Source organism: Zootoca vivipara, chromosome 10, assembly GCF_963506605.1.
Source record: "Zootoca vivipara chromosome 10, rZooViv1.1, whole genome shotgun sequence".
Lineage (NCBI taxonomy): Eukaryota > Metazoa > Chordata > Lepidosauria > Squamata > Lacertidae > Zootoca > Zootoca vivipara.
This window is the reverse complement of record NC_083285.1, coordinates 4,388,000-4,411,877: the sequence shown is the minus strand read 5'-3', so window position 1 is coordinate 4,411,877 and position 23,878 is coordinate 4,388,000. Positions and strand designations below refer to the sequence as shown.

General features: G+C 43.2%; 1 protein-coding gene across 2 annotated transcripts in view; it reads right to left on the bottom strand.

Annotated features, from left to right (window-relative positions):
- Window positions 1-23,878, bottom strand: part of SEMA3C (semaphorin 3C) — a 146,736-nt gene that overhangs the window by 59,518 nt on the left and 63,340 nt on the right. For both annotated transcript variants that reach the window (XM_035127243.2, XM_035127244.2), the window contains exons 3-6: window positions 17,667-17,827; window positions 11,161-11,223; window positions 4,967-5,086; window positions 1,437-1,527 (exon numbers count right to left, since the gene is read on the bottom strand). In XM_035127243.2, the coding sequence (XP_034983134.2) occupies window positions 1,437-1,527; window positions 4,967-5,086; window positions 11,161-11,223; window positions 17,667-17,827 (435 nt within the window). The remainder of the gene's footprint in view (window positions 1-1,436; window positions 1,528-4,966; window positions 5,087-11,160; window positions 11,224-17,666; window positions 17,828-23,878) is intronic.

The window sequence follows — 23,878 nt, the reverse complement described above, 5'->3', positions numbered from 1 at the left end:
TCAGAGGGCTGGAGGGAAATGCTATGGACGTTGTGAACTTAACTGTGAATTAGTTCCTTTTTGGAAGGGATGAACTGGAACTAATCCCTTTTTAAAACGAACTGCCCAATCCCTGGATTAAACCAGCTTTAGAAATTAACCCTGAAATGTTACTAGCCTGCTGGTGACTGGAAGAGCTCTGTCCTCCCTCTGTATTTCTATGATGAGGGTGTGCAAAAGCCCATTTGGGTCTGTACTGTTTTTAGACATCCACCATTCAGCCATCAGCCCACTTCCATATGGGCATGGAATTTGATGCATTCACCTCCATGCTTCCTATGGCTACCAGGCAAGTGCTCAAATGCCTAAGGGGACAACCACCTTTCTTTCCATACAATGTCTTGCAAAGGTATCATGGATATTGTATGGGGGAAAGATGCTTGCCCCTACAGGGAATTGCGAGCAGTCCTCTTTTTCTCCATACAATCTCCAGGAAGGGGCTGCATTTTGAAGCAGATATTTTACTACATGGCCTTAGAGGAGGCACTGGTGTATTAAGCAGCCATAAAATGTTAGAGAAAGAAAAGGCCAGTCCTTGGTCTACCTTTCAAGCACTTAATAATAATAATAATAATAATAATAATAATAATAATAATAATAACAACAACAACAACAACTGCATTGATATTGTGGGATTTTTCCTTACAAAAAAATCTGCCCGCAAAAAGGACAACATGGAGCTTGTTTTGCATTGGAACTACCGTGTTTCTCCGAAAAGAAGCCATACTCCGAAAATAAGCCATAGTGATAGGCAGTTTAACCTTGTAGGTTAAACTGTACCATACTTAATAAAATAAATAAATAAGACATCCCCTGAAAATAAGCCACCATGTGGTTTTTTGAGGAAAAATAAATATAAGACGGTGTCTTTTGGAGAAACACAGTAAATTAATCCACTCTTTCCTAGCAATACATTTTCCTACCATTCTAAAATCAATCTCTTAAAATCTACTGCAACCACTAAAACCTAGTCAGGTCTCTTTCCTTACTTTATTAAACTAAATCAAATATTATTTTATAAACATTCAGGTTGGAAAAATTACACAAGGCAATCTTGCTTCCCCCCCCCCACCCTCAAATTACACTAAAGTGCCTTTGGACCCACATATTATCTGCTCCAATAGACAGTTGAAGATCTCTAACATATTTCCTGAACTTAGCAATCACTTTCACATGGAATTCAGCCTAAAATAATGGAAACATGTTGCTGGAAGTGGCCTGCAGTCCAATTCCCTTAACTGAGGAAATATTCACTAGAACTAAACAGTCACTGACAGATCATTTTTTTCCCAGTTTCTTCTCTTACCCTGTGGCTCAATTTGTTTACAACACCCTCTCATTTCACTCTCGGTACCTAATGATTTAAGCCCCCAGAAACCCTGGTTGTTTTCACTTACTGATCATAACAGAGACGGTATTCACATTAGGGTTGAAAGAGCAGCGGCCCTTCCCAGATTCACATTTGGAATCGATCTTGAAAACTTGCTCCTGTAACACAGAAATAACATGCAATCGGTAGGGAACAGTTGAAGGTTAATTTTAAAATGCCTGGCTTGGGTGGTGTACTGTGTGGAAAAGAAGTTAACGACCACCATAAGACCTGCAAAAATAGTGCCTTAAACAACAAAAGGTCTTGTGGCATCTTAAAGGCTAAAACATTTATTGTAGCATACAGCAACCCCTGTGAAATTGGTGCTTGTTATCCTGAATTTTCATTTGATTCCGTGGCTATAGCTCAATATTGCCCCAAAATGAAGGAAGGAATGGCTCTTCACTTTTCTGTGGAGTTTTGCCTGATCTAATGGACCTCTTCATTTAGGTCCACTTTCAATTAAGAATGGACAAGTTTCCATTCTGTGTCAGTTTCAAATGTGCATCAGTTTCAAATGCATCCATTACTAAGTCCATCCCATCCTGTTTTCTGTTTTTTTTTATAAACTACATGAAAAATCCACACTTTCTCCTAAAATACACACTTTGTAAGCTTTTCATTCACTTTTACATGCATTTCCTCCATTAAATTAATTCTATTTGCTTTAAAATGTGGACCAAATGAAATTATCAGTCACACACAATCATTTATTTATTTGGATAGATGAAACTCTTATTTTCCAGATTCCAAACGGAGATGCCTTCAGTCTCCAGTGCTAAGAGCTGTTCCACAGCCAGGCTCCCATTCCATGCCACAGAGTTACCCTACTGTGTTTCACAATCTCCACATGTTCTGCACAGTCATGTGTCTATAGACAAGGGCTGGAGAACCTATGGCCCTTCAGAGCCTCTCAGACTCCAGCTCCTATCATCCAGCTCCTATCACTACTGGCCATCTTGGCTGCACCTGATGGGAGTTGTAGTCCAACAACATTGGGGCAATGGTCATGATGATATCAAAGGTCTAAGAAAAACTAGAGCTTGGGCCCAGAAAGACTTGGATTGGAAGACAGCATTGGTACCCAGCCTGAATTCTGTCACCCTGGTTCGAATTTTAAAGCACAGGCTGCCTCTGTGAGTCCTAAAATGCTATATTGCCAGTAAAAGTCTATTGAGGAGTCTTGTAGGAAGCTGTGAAACTCAATGACCACCCTAGCAATCAATCATTTATGTGTTCCCCACAGGCAACACCGTTGTAAACACAGCAAATACACTTGCTACTGGAGCTGAGTCCTTGGTCACAATAATGTGATATGATTGAGGCAAAAACAATAAGGCCTACCCTTCTCTAGCCCAGCTTTGATGGTTAGATGTTCGGGGTCAGTTGCCATCCAGAGACACGTGCTATGGCTAGGAATGGAAGGATCTGCCATTTTTTGTTCTCCCCTTCCTTAGTTTCCCAATCCTATACGCAGTTCTCCACATTTGGCAGCAATTTGTGTGTGTGTGTGTGTGTGTGTGTGTGTGTGTGTGTGTGTGTTTAATCTCCATGAAAATTCAACAGCATTTTAGTGTAAATTTCCCAAAAGAAACACATGTTTATATGCAGTTTTCACTAACATACACATTTTTGTAAGCACTTTTTCTTAATACAGTGGAACCTCGGTTTATGAACACCTCGGTTTATGAATTTTCGGTTTATGAACGCCGCGGACCCATCTGGAACGGATTAATTCATTTTCCATTACTTTGAATGGGAAAGTTCGCTTCAGTTTATGAATGCTTCAGTTTATGAATAGACTTCCGGAACCAATTACACCCATGCTTCAGTTTATGAACGCTTCAGTTTAAGTACTCCACGGACCCGTCTGGAACGGATTAATCCACTTTCCATTACTTTCAATGGGAATGTTCGCTTCAGTTTATGAACGCTTCAGTTTAAGTACTCCGCGGACTGTCTGGAACAGATTAATCCACTTTCCATTACTTTCAATGGGAAAGTTCGCTTCAGTTTATGAACGCTTCAGTTTATGAACAGACTTCCGGAACCAATTGTGTTCATAAACCGAGGTACCACTGTACAATGAACTTTTGTATGCTATTGTCTGCTAAAAGCTCCCTTTTTTGTGCACCCTTTCCCCTAGGACAGGCATGTCAAACCTGCGGCCCTCAAGATGTTTTGGCCTACAACTCCCATGATCCCTAGCTAGCAGGACCAGTGGTTGGGGAAGACGGGAATTGTAGTCCAAAACATCTGGAGGGCCGCAGGTTTGACATGCCTGCCCTAGGACATGTGTTTTTGCAAACTTTGTTTGGAAAGTTGCATACGAAAGATTTGGATAAGTGTGAAAGGTGCCTGTGCTTTGGTTTGCATTTTGTTTTGGAAAATGCGCATTTGATCAATTCGGCTTTCCGTGTATACTGCATCAAATTGCTTCCCCATCCCTAGTTATGTCAAGGTGGGCTCTCAACCCAGTTTCATGCAGGTGATGAAGAGAGGTGGGGTAGCAGAAAGAGGAAGCGGGTGAAAAGGGGTGGCAGAGAGAGAAAAGGGGTGTTGGAGAAAGAGAGAGAAAAGCAAGAGGTTCTGTCCATTGCTGGCTCTGGTCCTGCCATTGCTGGCATGTCCCTCCCCCAGATAGATTATCCTCAAGGAAAAGGTGGCCTTCAATGGGAAAAAGGTCGCCAGTGTTATAGCTTTAGGAAAGAGTCTAGCTCTGCAGATAAAGCAAAAGAAATTGCTTTTCAAGCTCTGTGTCTTTCTCTCCCTTTTCACCTGGAAAAACAGCCTTTCACCTATGAAAAACGATGGCATTACTTGCTGATAAGCAGTGCAATTTTCTCACTAGCCTCGCTAAAAATAAATCCCCTCTGCGCTGCTAATTAGGCCCATACATGCAGCAAGGGGGGGGGGGGAGGCTCACGTTAAACCCCGACACTCCAAGCGGCTTTGCTGTTGTTGGCCTGCGCCATCCCAGCAAGGAAAGTGGAAGGCCTGCAGTCCGGTGCCTAACAGACTCCAGACGTCTGAGGCAGCAGTTTATTTAATCAATGGATCACAGGCATGCAGCTCAGGAGACAGGCGCACTGAAGCCCAATTCCAGTACGCTCAAGATGCGTATCTCTATTTTGCCACTTAAGAGCACCACAATTTCCTCCTCATTGCGAAATCTTGTGTTTCACTCTAAATTAATTAGGCCAGCAAAAAGTGTCTGCTGATGCTGGGTGCAAGCTTGTTGAAGAATAAATTGAAGGTTCCTTTAAAAATGGGGCAAGATTCCTCTCACATTAGTTTCAGGCTGTGATGGGGAGGGAGAAAGCAATGCCTTTCATCACCCAGTGCAAAGCGCCCCTCCGTCTTTTTTGCAATTTTGAACAGAGGTGTTGAGAAAAGGGTGAAAGTATTTGCAGGCATTGGGGGGGGGGGAGCTCACCGCTCAGTGCCAAAGCAACTGGGCAAGTCTTGCTGCATCTTGCACTCAAACCCCCGCAAAGCAGCACTGGACAGTCTTCCAATCAGCCAACTCACACACCACTTCTTGACTGACATACTTACCTCTGCCCTTCGCCCTCTGTTGAGATATGCACATACAGGGCTAAACGCGCCACTCCCACAAACATATAAATGGGTGCGGTTGAATGTCTGTATCACACGAACAAAGTTGCCGCAACCATGCTGCAGAGGGAACAAGAAAACAAACAAAAGGGGGTTTGTAAATCTGTTGCCTGTTCCCAGAGGTGGCTGATTTCCACTGGTTTCCACAACTCCTAGGGGCTGTGGGGGCTGAATATTTGAGGGGGCTGGGCTCCCACAAAGTCGATGGGCAATCCCATTCAAACGGCGTGCATGCGCTGCACCACGTGATCGATTACGCAGGGTGGGGCTTAACTGGGCCCCCACAATATTTCATTCCAGTTGGCAGCCCTGACTGGGACTGATGGCGGGAACAGTAGGGAGCCCCACCAGCAGGTGGCGCCAGAGCCAATGGCAGACAGAGCCAACTAACTCTAATTTTGCTCCTGTCCTCCTCCCTGCTGAATTCCACAAGTGGCATCACTGAGACTACGGAGGAGGAACCTGAAGGACAGCGCCACCCTCTGGACTGCCTGCTTTTACAAGGCAGGCAGCTGGAGGGTGGCTGAAGGTGGACTCAGGTTGGTGAAGCAGTGCCCCATTTGTCCTAATGGATAAACCTACACTACTTGCTCCCCAGTACCATAGAGTAGAAGCAAACCACCTTAAGGCATAAGGAAGAGGAGCAGAATAGGTGCTCTAACAGATGTATCCCAGATTATGGGCTTGACTTGGCATACTAGGTGGCACCAGATTGGCTAACCCTGTGGCTAAGGAGCCACAAGATTCTCAGCGACACCTGTAGATCAGAATCTGGTCACTGACAGTGTCACAGGTTCTTGCGACTACTCTAGAGTAACGACGCTCCGCATGCTTGTCTTTAAAGTTTTTATTAGTGCAGTCTATTTACAGTGAGACAGGTGTGTAAAACATGTCTGCTCAGTCCGATGCAGAATCCGGCACTGAACCGCCCCTTGACTTCCTCCAACATAAAAGTCTTGGGACAGCAAACCTCCTTCCCCTCCTTCTCCTGCGTAATTCCAGAACCGGGGGAAAGGGTCTACGCTCCATGTTTTCCTTCTCCCCCTTCCCCTCCTCTCTCTTCCTCCCTCCTGTGTAGCAGGGGCTCTCCCGTGCTGCCAGAGCCCTGGCCTTCTCTCCCCACTTCCTGACTGGTCTCCACAGCGTCCTTGCTGCCATCGCTGCTTGGGGAGGAGCTGCTTACAGTCAGTTTCCAAAGAAGGTTCCTATCTGTGGTGACAGAGTCCAACTCGTTGACAGCTATACTCGTACATGAGGACTTACCAGAAGAACCATTATAGTTGAGAATTGGTATACATGCCCATTCTCATAAACGAAAGGCAATGGCTGTGATAGCCCCTGAAGAACTTAAAGCAAAACAAAACAAGACCTCTCCTTCCCCCCCTTTGGCTTTTGCTATCACTTTGAGGCTGGAAATGTCAGCAACATGTTCATAGCCCTTTCTTGTCCAGACAGATCCACAAGCCCCACCCCACCCCCACAATACTGAAAGCCTGGCATGCTTGTAGCATAAGCCCCAGCAAACATGAAACATTCAGCCACATTTTCAACATGTGGCAAGGTTTTCAAAGCCACGCACATTTTCTATATGTGTGTAAACTGTAAACCAGTAGTTGTCTGATCCAAGTTCTGATCTCTTTCCCTCCTGCTATTCTTTCACGTTCTTCCTCATTCTACATTTCAGGAGCCTGAGATGTGCCTTAGTACACAGATGTTTTCTTTCCAGATGTGATGCTATGGAGGACCCATGTGTGGACCCGTACGCCAGTTGTCATTGGATCACATTCATGTTCCATTCTATGTTCCATTACATTCCATTACACTTGTTTTACATGACACCCAGATATGGACACATAGATTAGTTAAGCAAATTCCATTATAATTTTGCAGGCACTCCCTCATAGGTCTGATCTGTCCCATTTGGGGATTTAAAAAAAATCATGAAAAGTTTGCATTTCTATTGTATGCATTACTGTACACAGTTCTGTAGAAATCTCCCCCCCCCAAAAAAATACACATTTTGTACGCATTTTGACAGGAATGAGTGTGTGTGTGTGTGTGTGTGTGTGTGTGTGTGTGTGTGTGTGCAGTTTTTGTGCACTTAAATGCCACTGCAAAATCTGAAGAATGGTGTAATCCAGGGGTCCCCAAACTACGGTCCGCGGGCCAGATGCGGCCCAATTGGCCTCCCAGTCCAGCCCGCGACGACCCCTGCTGCCGCCACCTGCTTTTATGGCGCGCAGCGCGGCGACGCACTTCCAGATCGGAAAAAAGCGCCGAAAATCATTTGTGCGCATGCGTATGGGCCTCTCCCAACCCAGAAGAGGTAATTTCCGGTGCACTTCCGGGTCGGGGGAAGGCCCATACGCATGCGCACAAATGATTTTCGGCGATTTTTCTGACCTGGAAGCGCGCCACCGTGCCAGTAAGTGTGTGTGCACATGCGCACGGGTGCGCACTCCCCTGCTCTCCGGCCCGCCGCGTGATCGGCGCGGCGGGCACCGGCCCAAAGCCGGGTAAGTCTGGGGACCCCTGGTGTAATCTGTTCAGGAATTGCAGTCCAATCCTCAACCAAGCAGGAGGACTATTAAATTTGGTTCCTCTGTTGCAAAAAAGTTGACCAAATGAATAATTCTTCCATAAAGGAGGAATGACTGGTAACAATACTGCAACCTTTGAATAGGCTTCTGCAGTAGGAGCCATCAGCACTAGCATTCCCCCGGCTCCTGAAGACACATCTGTTCAGACAAGCATTCCTCTGAACTCAGACTTCCCGTTCTGATTGTTTTAATCAGTTTGTAACTGTTTTAATGATTATGCTCTTCAAGTGGCTTGTTTTATTATGGATTTTCATTTATAGATTTTCAAATGACTTAATGGAATTGTTTTATTGTGTGTATGTATTGAATACTTGATTTGATACTTACAAAAAGCTTAGAAGTCATTTTGACGTGTAAGCGGTATATTACTTAGTTAATTGATAGTACAGTATTGATGATAATTACATTAAGAGGCGGTTGGTGTTCTTCCCTTTGGCTTTTTTATTTTTTAAAAAACCTTCCAGCTAGTCTCTGTTGTTCCTCAGCATCTCATGCATCCTGGAATGTCCACAGACAAATGTCCATTAGGACATCTTCTATGGCTATTCTGTGAAGCATGGAAGGCCAGGAAGCTGTCTGGAGAACACCAAAGGGTGGTGAGGGATCTTATTTTAAGTTAAAAGAAAGCTTTAACTTTACAACTTTGGCACCCTGCTCTTCGGTACCCTGCTGCCTGTCTCTCTGCTAGATGCATATAGCATCCTCTTTGTAGAAGTGCAACTCAGTCTCCCATTAGTTTCTCTCATTGACCCCAGTGGTTCTTACTTCCGGGAATGCAGCCTAAGTCTCATGCAGAATTCAGCCACATTTTTCTCTCCCTTGAATATTGACTTCATTAATGACATACAGTATACCACTAGATTCAAATAAACATTCTTAATATATAAAGCATATTGCATCTTTATATATATGGGGAAATACTGGAGCTTGGTATGTATGATGTATTAGACTGTTATAGTCATCTGGGAAAGGAAGCAGACACCATGCTAACGTTTTCAACGCTAATTTAATTAAACAGAAATCACTTGAATCCATTACTGGTGACATTTTAATGGAAAATGCTACACTCCATTATGCTCTGCAGATCCAATATTTCCTTCCCTTGAGAAGTATGGATCAAGATAAGATCAACATGGAAAAAGTATTTGCCGTATACTCCTTTTAATTACAAGTCCACATTCAAATGAATCCTTATTAGAAGATAGCATAATATACTTTTATTTAAGATTAGAAATTGTGCACCTTATTCAAATGCTGGTGGAAAAAATGACCTGATACAACACCTAGATATATTCAATGGATCAACACAGAAGCCCTTTCTAAGCTGCCACCTAGATCAGGCATCCCCAAACTTCGGCCCTCCAGATGTTTTGGACTACAATTCCCATCTTCCCCGACCACTGGTCCTGTTAGCTAGGGATCATGGAGTTGTAGGCCAAAACATCTGGAGGCATAGCTGCCAAGTTTTCCCTTTTCTCGCGAGGAAGCCTATTCAGCATAAGGGAAAATCCCTTAAAAAAAGGGATAACTTGGCAGCTATGTCTGGAGGGCCGCAGTTTGGGGATGCCTGACCTAGATGCATCACAAACAATTATTTATTTGGGGGCTGGGCTGGAAAACTTTGGCCAATAAAGTGGAATTTATTTATTACTATTTCTAAGTCCACTCTTTAGCACCAAAAGAGTACTCTAGATCAGTGTTTCCCAAACTTGGGTCTTCAGCTGTTTTTGGACTACAATTCCCTTCATCCTTACCACTGGTCTTGCTAGCTAGGGATGATGGGAGTTGTAGTCCAAAAATAGCTAGAGACCCAAGTTTGGGAAACACTGCTCTAGATAACTTACAAAATATGAAAACAACAATCAAATCCATGGAAAACTGTATCAACAGATAAAATAAGTTGGAGCACTCCAAAAGGTATAGTAAAAGACTATGAGAGGGATCAAAAGTCCAATTCAGTCAAGAAATTCATATATCTTTCCAGGTGGACAAGTTTTAGTAGTCATCTAAAGACAGCTGTGTTTGCTGCTGTTGATTTGCAACTTCATGGCCCCTGTTCTCCATTTATATATTTACATATTTATTTAAATTATTAATTTAATTTGTATACCACCCTTCATCCAAAGATCTCTGGGTATTTCACAACAAAAAAGATAGAAAATGAGAATACAAAATACACAATGAAATAAAAGCAAACCAATAATTCCCCTCATACAAACGCATTTGAAAAGCCATAGAATGCTAACCAGCATAACGCCAGGCTGAAGAGAAACGCTTTCACCTGGTGCCTAAGGATCTGTAGTGAAGGTACCAGGTGAACCTCCCTAGGGAGAGCATTCCACAGATGGGGAGCCACTGCATAATTTTTAATTCATTTAATAAAATGTTTGTACCACTCCATCATCAAAACCTATGAGATCTACTTATAATATAAAATAAATTAAAATTGCTGATATTTAAAACTGTTAGCCTATAGCCTATTTCCTCTCTCAAAAATGTATATAAAACCAAAAGTTTCAAAATATACATTATAAAATAAGATAACATTTTAAAATCCACGTCAAATTTACATGCCTGGGTAAGCTTGCTTGAACAAAGAAGTTTTTGGCAAGTGCTGAAAACAGCACCGTGAAGGTGCCTGCCTAATATCAATGGGCAAGGAGTTATTTTCTTAGGGTTCCTTATCTTTGAGCCAGACAGCCTCCTTAGAGTGCTTTCTTTGCCAGAGCAGTCTCTCCAATAGAGGATAGCTTCAGATAGAGAACTGCCCTCTGTAAAACTGGCCACCCTACTTGCACTTGGCACACCGAAATCATTTATTGCTATAGCTGCTGCTAATATAATTTCCACGCGCCTTTTTCCCGAGTATTGCCGGAGGTGATGTACAAGTTATTAAGCTCGTAACAATTAAAGGAGTGGTTTGTTCGTTTGAGCAAGAATCGCTCTGAGATTTGGAAGAGGTAATTGGCTCAGCAGATGGTTCTCTTGCAGGATTCTTGCTTTGACTCCAGTAACAGTCGTGCCACATTTACCTGGTTTAAGGAAGTTCTGCTTTTTTTCAGGCATCTGTTCAAAATGTTGCTTTAGAAAACCAATAAAAGAGTCTTTATGATCAAGCAGTAAGTGCTGTTGGAATGTACAGGGATTATTTTTTTCCATACAAAAGGCTGCCTGTGCCATCTGGGAGTCTGTCCAGGCACTTACATTAGTTCAACAGTCTGCAATATATTCTCTAGGAGATACGCAGAGCGAGCCTTATTAATGATATCCATCACTAGCAACAAGGTAAGCAAGAAATGGGTTTCCTTTTTTAAAATCTGGTCCTGAACATAAGCAATGTGCTCGTTTCCCCAGACATCGGGAGGGAGATCCAGGCTGTGTCAATATCTTGCTTGTTTCAGAATTTTGCATGACTGTTTCGGCCTGCAGAGTATTCAATGAAAACACGCCTCTTCCGCTACGCTTTTGGCTGCACCCAAGGCGTTCTTTCTCGGTAGCCAAACATTTAATTAAAAAGGGGGGGGGGATACTTACTGTAGGATCTTTGCCAGCCATTCTGCACTCATCAACTTTGGTTGTTGATGCTGGCCAGAATATCTGTGTTGAAAGAAAATACATAAATATACAGATATGAATTACATAATATTCAATGCACATTTAAAGGGGTTGGGGAAATTTATCATTTCCACCTTGTTCAAACTACCACACTGCCTGCAAGTCACAAACTCACAAGGTCAATATTTTCACAGACCTGTGTTGCTGGGGAAGGTATTTTATCCAAGTTTTTCTTGCTCAGAGAAACTCTGAGCAAGCCACCCTCCCACAATGCTGTGTTAGTTCAGAAATGCATCCCAAATAGATCATTTCAGTTACAAGCTGGTGTACATTATAGCCTTCCAGAAAGCAGAACTTTTGAAGTTAATGGGATTGTCATCTGAAGTCGGTGCAGACCTTGCAAGCCTGTGCCATGAGGAAGACACTTATTGGGCAGAAGATCTGCCTTAGCATTTGTTAACCTGATTACAGGAAGAATGAAGGGTTCCCAAATTGTAGCGTGGGGCGAATTCAAATCCCCACCCAAATATGAATTGTTGTTTGGGTTGGAGGGGGTGGCACACACCTTCCCCCAACACCTGCATAAGGCACCATGTGACCTGGGTACCTTCCCCCATCATTCAAGGGTTTGGTGAAAACATTTCTGAATGAAAGCTATGCATGCACAATTTTTGGCTTCTCATTTCTTGCTCTGTAACATTAGCATCCACTGAGACAGTGGAATGAAATTTGGCACACACATTCAGAACACAAGCTCTCCATTTCAAGTTGTATAAGCTCACACAGTGCCTATAAGGTCCTTCCACCATAAGACAATGGGGTTGTTCTAGGTGGATAAGTGAATGAACCAGTCTATCGCAAGCCTCCTCGGGCGTAGGAAAGATTGTGGACTGTGCCACTCAATTTCACCTATCAACAAAATCCAATGTAGATTGGAAGATCCTTCCAAGTTGAAATGTTTGCAAGGGATTTCAAAGGAAACTAACAAGAATTTTTATCAGGTCTCTGGAGTTTTTCAGAATGGTTCCAACAAGCACATAAGCTGTGCCCAGTCAAAGTTCTGCCTCATCAAAACATTCTGCCTAGCCAAAACATCTGTGGGGAAGTCAAAGTAGTGATTAGATTTGGACTTTTTTAAAAAAAAGGGAACTAGGTCAGGATATCTATGATCTGCAGCATAAAAATGTTAATCAAATAAAATGAGAGAGAAAAACTAGATGGGTTGGCAATAACCTTTACAACAGTGATGGCTGAACTCAGTCTTCCAGCTGTTTTGGGACTACAATTCCCATCATCCCTGACCACTGGTCCTGTTAGCTAGGGATGGTGGGAGTTGTAGTCCAAAAACAGCTGGAGGGCCAAGTTTGGCCACCACTGCTTTACAGGTTTTCAGATCAAGCACCCTTCAAAAGCACAAAGCACACAAATATGACATGCAACAAAAATGTTACATGTGGAGTCCTGCTGTTAGGATTCTAGCCTCTCCATTTCACCCCCAGCAGCCAATTTTTGGTGCTCCCCCCCCCTGTTATCAGTTGAGACCTGTGTTCAAAATCCCCCAGGTGCCAGGCAATTTTTGCGACTGGAGCGGATCCAATTGCGACCATGTGGAGTTCTCTAGATGCCACACTGGTGACGGACACCTCCATCTGGCTGGACTCTCCAGAAGAGCACACGGTTCACCTCCCTCCTCAGTTAATCCCTACAATGACCCTGTGAGGTAAGTTAAGAGGCTGTGACTGGCCCAAGCTAGATGAAATTTACCTCCTATGAGTGGTGTGCAAATGCTGTTTTGGCTACAGCATGAATGTCAGAATAGAGGGAATGATGGTGTGTCTTCTATTTATCTCTCCAAGTGCAATGGGGACCTTCTGTCCATATCACACTGACTGTAAGGATGTGTTTTGGGTGTTCTGTTTCCTTCCTTTTAAGATAGCCATGAAAAGCAAGTTGATTGAAGCAATGGAACAGCTTGGACCTCCCTTGCAAATGCCTAAACCTCCTCAGAGAATCTGACCTCCCACATTGAGAATCCCAAAAAATATATAAAGCTGCCCTCTGACCTTTGGCATTGTTAGGAGTGGAACTGAAGGCAAAGGAGAATAATCAGATATAAATATGTTTTAAATGATTGCACAAAGTTTGGTTATTGTCATTGTTGTTTTTAACATGGACGCTGCTCATTTCTTTCAAAGTCTAGATCAACTGTGTGCAAAAATGCTTCAAAGTGAGGCTGATGTCAAAGAGTTTCATTTTGGATGCCAAAGTATAACGCAGGGTGTCACATAAGAAAATATGCTCCACTAAGCTTCCAGCTGAACTGAGCCCAAGAGCTTTAGTTAATTTCTAGATAAACATCACAGCTTCAGGAGAATCCTCAACCAGCACACACCCAAAATCAGAACAATGGAGGGTTCATCTCTCTAGCAGGCTCCAGTTTAGACAAGCAGTAGAGTAAAATATATTTCCAAGCAGTCAGAAGGCAAACTCTTCATGTCATGCACATGTTAATGCTTGCATTAGATAGATGATAGATGATAGATAGATAGATAGATAGATAGATAGATAGATAGATAGATGAAAGAAAGAAAGAAAGAAAGAAAGAAAGAAAGAAAGAAAGAAAGAAAGAAAAGTTTATAAAAGCGGCTTTTTGTCTTTTATCTTATGGTACGCCACTTTGATAACCACTGGCTGTGAACTGGATTATAATTTTTTAAGCAAGTAAATAATAATAATCCATTGTCATAAACAGCATAATGCAGCAACATCTGGAAGTTCTCCACACCTCCTCTAGCAGGAGACCTTTAAAATGCTTTTTTGAGGGTTCCATGTGCTTTCTCAGCAATCTTCATACCAAAATCTGTACTTGATCAGGCTGATACTAAAAGGACAATGTCTACATTTCCCAATGAGTTACATGGGACTTGCTTCCAAGTAAATAGCTATTAAAGGTAAAGGGACCCCTGACCATTAGGTCCAGTCGTGACCGACTCTGGGGTCGCAGCGCTCATCTTGCATTATTGGCCGAGGGAGCCGGCATACAGCTTCCAGGTCATGTGGCCAGCATGACTAAGCCGCTTCTGGCGAACCAGAGCAGCGCATGGAAATGCCGTTTACCTTCCCGCTTGAAGAGGTACCTATTTATCTACTTGCACTTTGACGTGCTTTCGAACTGCTACGTTGGCAGGAGCTGGGACCGAGCAACGGGAGCTCACCCCATCGTGGGGATTTGAACCGCCGACCTTCTGATTGGCAAGCCCTAGGCTCTGTGGTTTAACCCACAGCGCCACCCGCGTACCTAAAATAGCTATTAGGTAGCCTGATTTGTCTAATGCACCTAATACTCTACCAGTGAGTTAATAGTTGTGAGATGTGGATGAGAGACTTTGCATCTCCCACTCTTAGACAGCTTTGGGTGATATCCTTAGATATAAATTTCAATTTTAATATTTTCTTCACCACTAACATATATTTTATCCCTCAGAATGGTAGACTGTTGTTTGTTTGTTTGTTTCAGAAGAAGAAAAGGATGACACCCATTACCCTCAAGCTTGAAATCTAAAAAGACATGAGAGAGGAAGGGGAAACGAAAAATGAAAACTGTGGCCTTGGTTGTAAGGAACACCAAGCAAAGAACAGTTAGATAGGATGTGAAAACAGATAAAAGAATAGCAAAGAAGCACAGTTTCCATGAATAATGAGCAAGTGTCAGTTCTTTATGACTGTTGGACATATTCCAGTGTGTAGCAGTCTAATGTCTGGTGACGGTATACCCTGCCAATAATATACAGAGCTACAGCTTCATTTACTGTGTCTATAAAGTTGGGTAGCAATTATCTGGATTCCGGTTCACTCTGTGATGTTTCAGCAAATTCTGCTCAGACGACTCCACATAAAACAAATCCCTAATTTCTTTAATCGATTTAGCACTGTCAGTGTGGCAACATTTTTTCCAGTGAGATGTTAAGGGGGGATTAGTGAGTGCAGTAAGGGCCTGCATGTGGTTGTTCCAAAATCCAGAGACTAGGATACGGCCTCAAGCAACACATGTTAATGTAGAAGGCTGAATAAGGAGCCAAGCAGCATATTATAGAAAGGCAATTTCTGTGCTTAGGAAGTCAGGAAACTGCTCATAATTGCTAATACTGTCTTTAAAAGACAAGACTCCTCTTTGTTCCATGGGATTAGTTTGAGAGCTGTACCAAAGCATTTCTTGAAAATTTTCCTCCCTTGCTAAATAAATTTCTGTTTTTCTGCTCTATTTTCACAGAAGCATCAGAGTTTCTTTATAATCATAGTGAATGTAGATTGTGGGAACAATCCCTAATTTGGGAAGAGTTTAAAGATGCCTTTTTAAAATGTTGCTGGCATGTCCATTCATGTCATTTCTGTCAGGCGTCCTCATTGCCAGATAACACAAGATGTTAATGAATTTGTTTGCAGCTAACTTGCAATACGTGCAATCAGATCCGCCATGGGGTTAAACACTGTTAATTAAAAAGAAAGAAAGTAATGTAAACTGCTACTGCCAGCTTACTAACACTCCCTGCCTCAGAAGCCAGGGCAGGACATGGTATTGCAGAGCAAATGAATATAGTGCAATGCAAAGACAAGAGCCTTCAGCAGTGTGCAATAGGAAAGTGAGGGAGTATTTTGGCAGCAATTCTCGGTTTGGGAATAGGGTGTTCTAAATACACAAATGTGTCCCTGTTTTGCATCTGTGAAATAAGGAAGAGTATTTTCTCTCCTAGAAAGTTTTGCAAGTTTCTCTCCTAGGGGACCCAGGTGGCACTGTGGGTTAAACCACAGAGTCTCTAGGGCTTGCTGATCAGAAGGTCGGCGGTTCGAATCCCTGCAACGGGGTGAGCTTCCATTGCTCGGTCCCAGCTCCTGCCCACCTAGCAGTTCGAAAGCACATCAAAAAAAAGTGCAAGTAGATAAATAGGGACCGCTCCGGTGGGAAGGTAAACGGCATTTCCGTGCACTGCTCTGGTTCGCCAGAAGCAGCTTTGTCATGCTGGCCACATGACCTGGAAGCTGTCTGCGGACAAACACCTCCTACAATGTTCATGGACTGGTTGGACACAGAAGAACGGCGGGAAGAACCAGTGGGGGAACCACCAAGGTCCAGGGGCTTTTTGTGCCAGAAGTAAAAGGCTCTGAGCCTGGGGAATGGTGGTGTGATGATGAGCGGTCAAAGGGAGAAGACTGGGAGGAAGTGGTGCGGAAGCTGAAGAGGTAACCAGGCTTAATGATCTGGGTGAGTTTGTGGCAGGGAGAATTCCAGAATCAGAGGCAGAAGCTGAAGCTGAAGCAGGGGAGAAGAGAGGCCAAGAGGCAAAGATGAGCCAGGCTAGTGAAGAGGAATGGGTGTCTCCCCCTCCTTCTGTGAAAACCTCCCCACCCCCCCTGGTCTCCCAGAACCAGAAGAGGCATGAAGAGGGTGAAGAATAGGTTGACTTCATGCAGGTGCAGTCTCTGATTGCTTGGGGAAAGCACTCGAGATGAGGGGCCTTTCAGTCTCAGCAACTGATCCATGAGCTGCTGTGCTCATTAGGCGTGGCACTCCGCCGAGTCTGTACCAATCGAGTTCTTGCTAATAAAGAGTTAACTTCAAGTTGCACAGTGTGATTTACTGCAGGCTCACTCCTGACAAGCAGCTGAGCTTTTCAAAGCAGCATCCTAAGAAGCCAGTAGACATGTTTCCCTGCTAGTTTACCTAAAGAGCTCCTTTAACGAGGTGCACTTGGGGGGAAAGACTGCTGCTGAGAGACATCCTTACACAGGGATCCTCCTGCTCTGAAAGGCTTTCGCCCTCCACACTCAGCAGCAGTTTCTCTGGCCATGGCTTGTCTTCACCAGCTGCTACCTCATCCCTTTCCCCCAAGGGTCCTTTTTTGTTGTTTTGAAGTGGAACGAGGTAGCAGTCAGTGGTCAGGTATGAGTAGACTTAAGGAGATGGACCTGTTTAGGGTGGGCTGTCCTCACCTGGATTCTGTTTATAATAATCTGAGTGGGGTGCTCACATAGCCAGCAACCCCTACTTCTATTTTTTTTTACCCATCACTGGACAATCTGTCAAAAGCACTGGTTGTAAGTCTGGGTTCACTAAAAGAATAATATCCTAAATATCAGGCAAGCATATTGTCCAGCTTTGGACAGGAGCCCCCTCTCCAGAATGGATCAAGCCTACCAAACTGCAGGCAAATAGGTCCAGGGGCTTCTTGTGCTGGAAGTAAAATGGATTCGTTTCCCCCCACAGTCCCAAACGAGGGGGCGGGGCGGGAAATGAGGCTCTGTCTTAAATATGCTGTTTGAACATATTGTTCTGCTAATGTACAAGCAGCAACTGTTCTGAGCAGGCGTGGACCTGGCATGTTGCCTGACAATGCGATAATGATGAAACGCCCTCCTTCCTCTTCTCTTTGAAAACAGAAGCATGCAGTAAAACGATCCCGGCTTCCCAGAGGGCTTTGTGGACTTACACTCAGAGGGTCCTGGCTTATATTATTGATATTCAGAGACAGAATGTGATCTTTGCTGCCAACGTAGATGCGGTCCTGATCTTCATCCATCACCAATATCCTGTAGTCTAAGGGGTGGTGGGAAAGAGCATAAAACCGAGCGGTCTTCGTTTCCTGCAGTTCTGTGAAAGAAAGAAGAAGCGTAGCTTAATAGATGCATTCATTTGCTTTCCTTGCTTGTATAACCACATCTTGATAAAAGATGCAGCATGCCAATAAAAATGCAGATTTAGCTGTACCCTCAGCAACTTAAGAATTTAAATGCATCATTCTTAGACTATACTCATAAAGCATCTGAAATAGCCTGAGTCATTCACTCAAATGTTGTCTTAATGGAAATCATTATTTACAGCTTTGCCTTCTAAAGCACATCATATATCAAATTAATCAATGAGAACACTGCATATTATGGCCCACAGAAATAAACTTCATCCAACATAACTAAGATATGGATTAGCTAGAATCAATTGAGGCTTATTTTCTGGGGAACTATTATGTCACAAAAAAATGTTTCCCCAGTTTAACAGCCCAACCCTGCGCATATCTACTCAAAGGTAAGTTCCACTGACTTCTCTGGAACTTACTCCCAGATAAGTATGTACAGGATTGCAGTATAAACTGGTTTTAACTCTTTCATGTACAGTATAACCTTTTTCAATTTTAAAAGTGCCTGACTTTTTTAAAAAAGGAACAATCACACACAGAGACAGAGATACGCTGTAATGATGCTGGTTGCCTTCTCACGAGTAAAGCGCTCCAACTCTGTGGCTGGTTTTTACAGAGTTTTGTTATATACATATGTACAAAACAGAGCATCAAAATCCTTGACTGTCCTAGTCCGAATCAGAATCCAGAAGCACTGCTTGTAGGGACTTTTACCAGCAAAACACCTGTGGCGCCTTGAATCTCCTCTCCTCGCGCCTCTTTCCCCCCCTCCGTTGTTGGGGTGATGGGGCTGGTGGAGCACCCTCTCCACCTGAACTGCCGGTTCAGGTGCTGCCTCCTCTGGAACCTCCCCCTCCTGAGTGCTCTGGTCCGACCCTTCAAACCTTCCCTCTGGGAACCTTGCACTCTCAGCATCCCCAAGGGTCTGCACCACTTCCTGAGCCCCAGCACCACCTTCAGAAGGAAGTTGTGATACACTAGCATCTCCCTTGGAGAGCCCTGGTCCCAGCTTCCTGGACTCTCCGCTGACCCCTGGTGGTCCCCTGACACACACACACACACACACACACACACACACACACACACACACACTGATATATGTTTGTGTGTGCACAGAGACATTTATGAGCTATGTTCTTATTTTCTTGCTAACTAGGAATCATATTCAGATTGCCTAACTTTGCACACCTTTGGGCTGCTACAACTCAACATTATGAATATTGCTAGAGGACAACACTGCTGGTATCAAACATAACTTTAGTGCTTCAAAATAAGCCACCAGCATTTTAGTGTGTATTTCTTCTAATAGACACATTTTTGCAAGCAATTTTCCTTAACAGAAAGAATTTGTGTGTGTTATTTTCGCAAAAGCAGGCATTTTTATAGACATGTTCCCCTTAATATGTGCATTTTTGTGGAAATAATTTGACTGAAGAACTGCACTGCAAAATTCAGAGAATTGTAATTTCAAAGGAGAGCTGTGTTTCTGTTCACATATTGTTCCATGCCAACCATGCAAACTGCAATATGACAGTATCCTTAGGATAATTTGTGTTAGGACAGGTGTAGGGAACCTTTTGTCTTGCAGATGTGGATGAGCTACAACTCTTATCATCCCTGGTCATTGGCCATGCTTGCTACAGCTAATGGAAGCTGTAGTTCAGCAACATCTCGAAAGCTAAAGGTTCCCCACTCCTGCATTAGGATTTTCAGTGGTGGTAAATTTGTAGTTGTTCATTCACACATGCCCATGTTCACCGATGAATACTCCCTATTTCCAAATAGGTTCAAGTGGATCAAAGCCGAAGGATCTGCTAACTTTTAGTAATGACTCTCTCTCTCTCCCCCTCTCTGTGTGTGTGATGGCCAGATCTGCAACTTTGATCTCCTGAAAAACAATCCAAGTCGCATGCCTTATGAATCTGGGAATGTCACCAAGGAAAGCATTCAAGCCTAGATGTTAAATGAGCCATTAGAAAGTAAAGCCTCTTAGCACTTTTGCAAGTAATATTTTTGCATGCCGATCAAAACAAGGCTCCAGTGTACTCCTTCAGTAAACAGCTACTGACCCTTTCTCTACAAGAGTTACCTTTGTTCTGCCTAAAAAAGGTCAATGAATAAAGTCTTGGCTGTCCTGAGGTGATTAAGTCAATACCAATGACAATCATACACTCAGAAATCTGATCTATAACAAACCGGTTACTTAGTGCTCCCATTTCTTTAAATAACAATAGATTATAAATATTTGCTCTCCAGCACACTCTGAAGCTCTTCCCTGAAGGCAAACTGGAGTTATACTGAGGCCAAACCATATGATGTGTGAAATATGTGGATACATGTGTGTGTGTGTGTGTGTGTGTGTGTGTGTGTGTGTGTGTGTGTGTAATAGCAAACAGCAGCAGGAGGGAACGGCTCATTAGGGTTGCACAAAGCAGGAAGTATGGGTTTAATCTTTTTTGCTCCATGCCATTGTTCTCACAAATCAGCCCCATAGCTGCTTTTTACCCTAGGAAGATGTACTGCAGCCAATTGAAACATCCCCCTGGAAGCAAAGAGCAGCTTGAAAGGAGGGGATTTGTGCTGGGAAATCAGTGTTGAGAAAAAGAGGGTTTTAAATAATAAACCTTCCCTACAAGGCTTGATCTCTGTCTCCCAGATGCTATTTAATCATGTTTGTTTTCTTCAAAAAAACAACAACAACAAACCATCACCAGCTTGGCCATTGCATACTGGCTTTGCCATAACACCAAGATCCACATCGACAGTTGAAAGCAGAAGAGGAAATAGAAGTGGTGGACAATGAATTCTGCATTGCTCCTCAAGGTTAGCCATCTTGCCATTCTTTTTGATTTATCTGGAGTCTACATCAAGCAAGTTCACATCTGCATATTTAGAGCACAACGGTAGCTTGCATGTGCGAATGAGCCACCGCAGACCTGACACCAGAGACAGCCTATTTGTATCACACACAATCCTTCTCAGTAGAATTGGCTCATGCAGCCAGCTGCAAATGATCAGGTCCTGAGTGGTGGGGGATTGAGAAATCAAATTATGTACAGCCATGTGTAAACCGGACCTGTACCATACATTTCATTCTCACTGTATATCCTTTGGTTGCTGCCACAACAGACACTTAAATAATTTGTCTATGTGTCCGTTCTCTGCATGAGGCATGCTGAATTGGAAGGCATAGGATTGACTCGCCTGGCAGTGAGGATAGGCTTGCAGGCATCATCCTGCAACCAAATATGGGCAGAAAAAAATGAGACTTAAAAGATAAAAGCCAATACTGTATAGAATAGAAGAGGGGAGATAGATAGATAAATATATTCCCTTTTTTAAAAGCACATAAGACATAGGGCCAATTCTTATTTGATTGTATTGACTATATTGGCCAATATTTTGAAAGTTGCTAACTTTAATTAAAGGAATATGTAGAAATTGCGAATTTCTTTCATGGCTCCAGTGGAACCAATCCAGCACACACACACAAAAACCCCACACCCACCATTTATACAGTATCATTCAAATATAGACCCCGTAGAGAGTATGGTGACTGGCCAGGCTGCCAACTGCATCCCTGTAGCTGCCAAGCCGCATTGGCACCATCAGTTAAAAATACCCAGAAAGCTCACGGAGAGGAGTCCCACTGGAGAAGGACATTTTTAGACCTTTGTCCTACAGTTGAGCACTGAAAACACTACCCTACTGGGCTGCAAAGGGGTCCATGAAAGTGAGGCAACATTTTCTGCTCAGTATTATTAGCATGATGGAAGGATAGGCTCTTCCACTGACTGGTGTCCCTCTGGCCTTCTAGATGTTGTTGGACTCCAACTCCCATCAGTGCCAGCCAGCCTGGCCAGAGGACCCAGTTTCACAGCATTTTGAGGGCCAAAGGTTTCCTATTCCTGCTCTGTTGACAATGTGCAATAACATGTAGCTCAGAGCCAAGCACAGAAGGGTTGATTCAAGTGAAAATCTTTGTCCTTTGGAGGATTGCATAAACTGAGCCTACATGCATCCGTGCATCCATGCCACACATTAATTTAAACACACATTGGGATATACGCATCCCTACTATCCTTCCTGACATGGTAAAGATCCTTTGTGGGCATGCAAACAAGCCTTGTGTGCAAAGAAAATTATAAAAGGTCACTCACTCATACAGTGGTGCCTCACAAGACGAATTTAATTCGTTCCGCGAGTCAATTCGTTTTGTGAAAAATTCCTCTTGCGAATCGTGGTTTCCCATAGGAATGCATTTAAATTTCTTTTTTTTTTTGCCCATAGGAACGCATTAATTAAATTTCAATGCATTCCTATGGGAAACCGTGATTCACAAGACGAATTTTTCACAAAATGAATTCGTCTTGCAAGTCACCATCAGATCGCAAGACGCAATCATCTTGTGAAAAATTCGTCTTGCAGGGCATTCGTCTTGCGAGGTACCACTGTATATTTAAAAGGAAGACAAAAAGCAGTAAGCAAAGGTGTCAGTCTGCAATTACATACCATGTTTGATTAAAGGCTTCTCTGAGTCCATATAGTGGCAATATGTGTGTCAGCATTTTGCTCCTTAATAGACAGAGTAGCCTACTCTCCAAAAAAATCTATTTCTTATTTATTACAAAAATATTGCTCTGTTGGCTTTTAAGCCAATAAAATATACAAACACTGGAGCTTAATTAAAAAGGTGTCGTGATCAAAGCTTCTGTCGTATAACAAAGGAATGGATTTTTATTCCCCAAGATGCTGTTTAGAATTAAGATTTATTGTCCCAGTGCAGGATACGTGCTCTCTCAAGGTGCCCTTGGCAGTGAGGGAGAGGCCGGGGGGACATAGATGTGGAACATTTTCCTGTGTGAAGTGATTTTTTTCTCTCCTTAGCGCTAATGGTTATGGAAATATTTATTGTGCAGTAAGTTTAAACAACAATACAATGCAATAAATCCATGCCAGTCATGGATTGAGAGGGGACGAGAGCTGTTCATAAAACAGGAAGAGGGATCCTCCAGATGTTGTTGGACTCCACCTCCTATCACCTCTGGTGAAAGACCACAGTAGTTGGGGCTGATGCGAGTTGGAGTCCCACAAATATCGGGGGGGGGGGGGCAGACTCCCTATCTCTGCTGTAGAGCTTTCTCTGACAAGTGTTTTGATATGACACACCTTTTCGAGCATCTCTTTGGCTTGCTTGCAATGTACGAAATTCTACACACACACAAAGAGCTGCAATGAGAATGAATATTTACACAAATTCCTTAAATCATCCTGTAGCTATGATCATGACTCAGTCAAAGTTAAGTGCTAAACTGCACAATGTCAACTCAGAAGTAGGTCCCTTTTAGTTGAATGGAACTTACTTACTCCAGACCCTCCAAGTGCCCCTATTTTCCAAGGACGTCCCCGATTTAGAGAAGCCGTCCCGGTTTCTGATTTGATCCCAGAATATCCCACTTTTCCTTAGGATGTCCTTATTTTCGTTGGAGGTTATAGAGTTATCCGGCCTCCGAGCCAGCTGAAGGCAATCCTGTATTGGGAAGGGTTTTTTATGTTTATTGCTTTATTATGTTTTTATATATGTTGGAAGCTGCTCTGTTCCATAAGACACACTTTTTCCTCCTAAAAAGTAAGAGGAAATCTCTGTGCGTCCTATGGAGCGAATGCGTGGCCCAGGGGCTAAAGGCAGATCGTGCTTTTTTAAAAAAGAAAGAGCTAAAGGCTAACAAGAGGGAATGAGCACTTTGAAAGGAACCCACTCAGCAGCTGATTGCAAGAGATCGAGGAGTGAGATAAGAGAGCTAGTTCCCTTCTGGCCCCTCCCGGCCCCTTGCCTAGGCCTCAATTGTTGTCTGCAGAGTGAGACATGTGACTGGCTGATTAGATTATCTGTCTGGAAACTAGAGAAGCTGCAGAACTGTGAGTTGAACCCCATAAAAACAGGATTTTTTCCCATTGCAAGGAAACTCAGCAACTTTGAGCTGATCCTAACAAAATGGAGCTTTCCC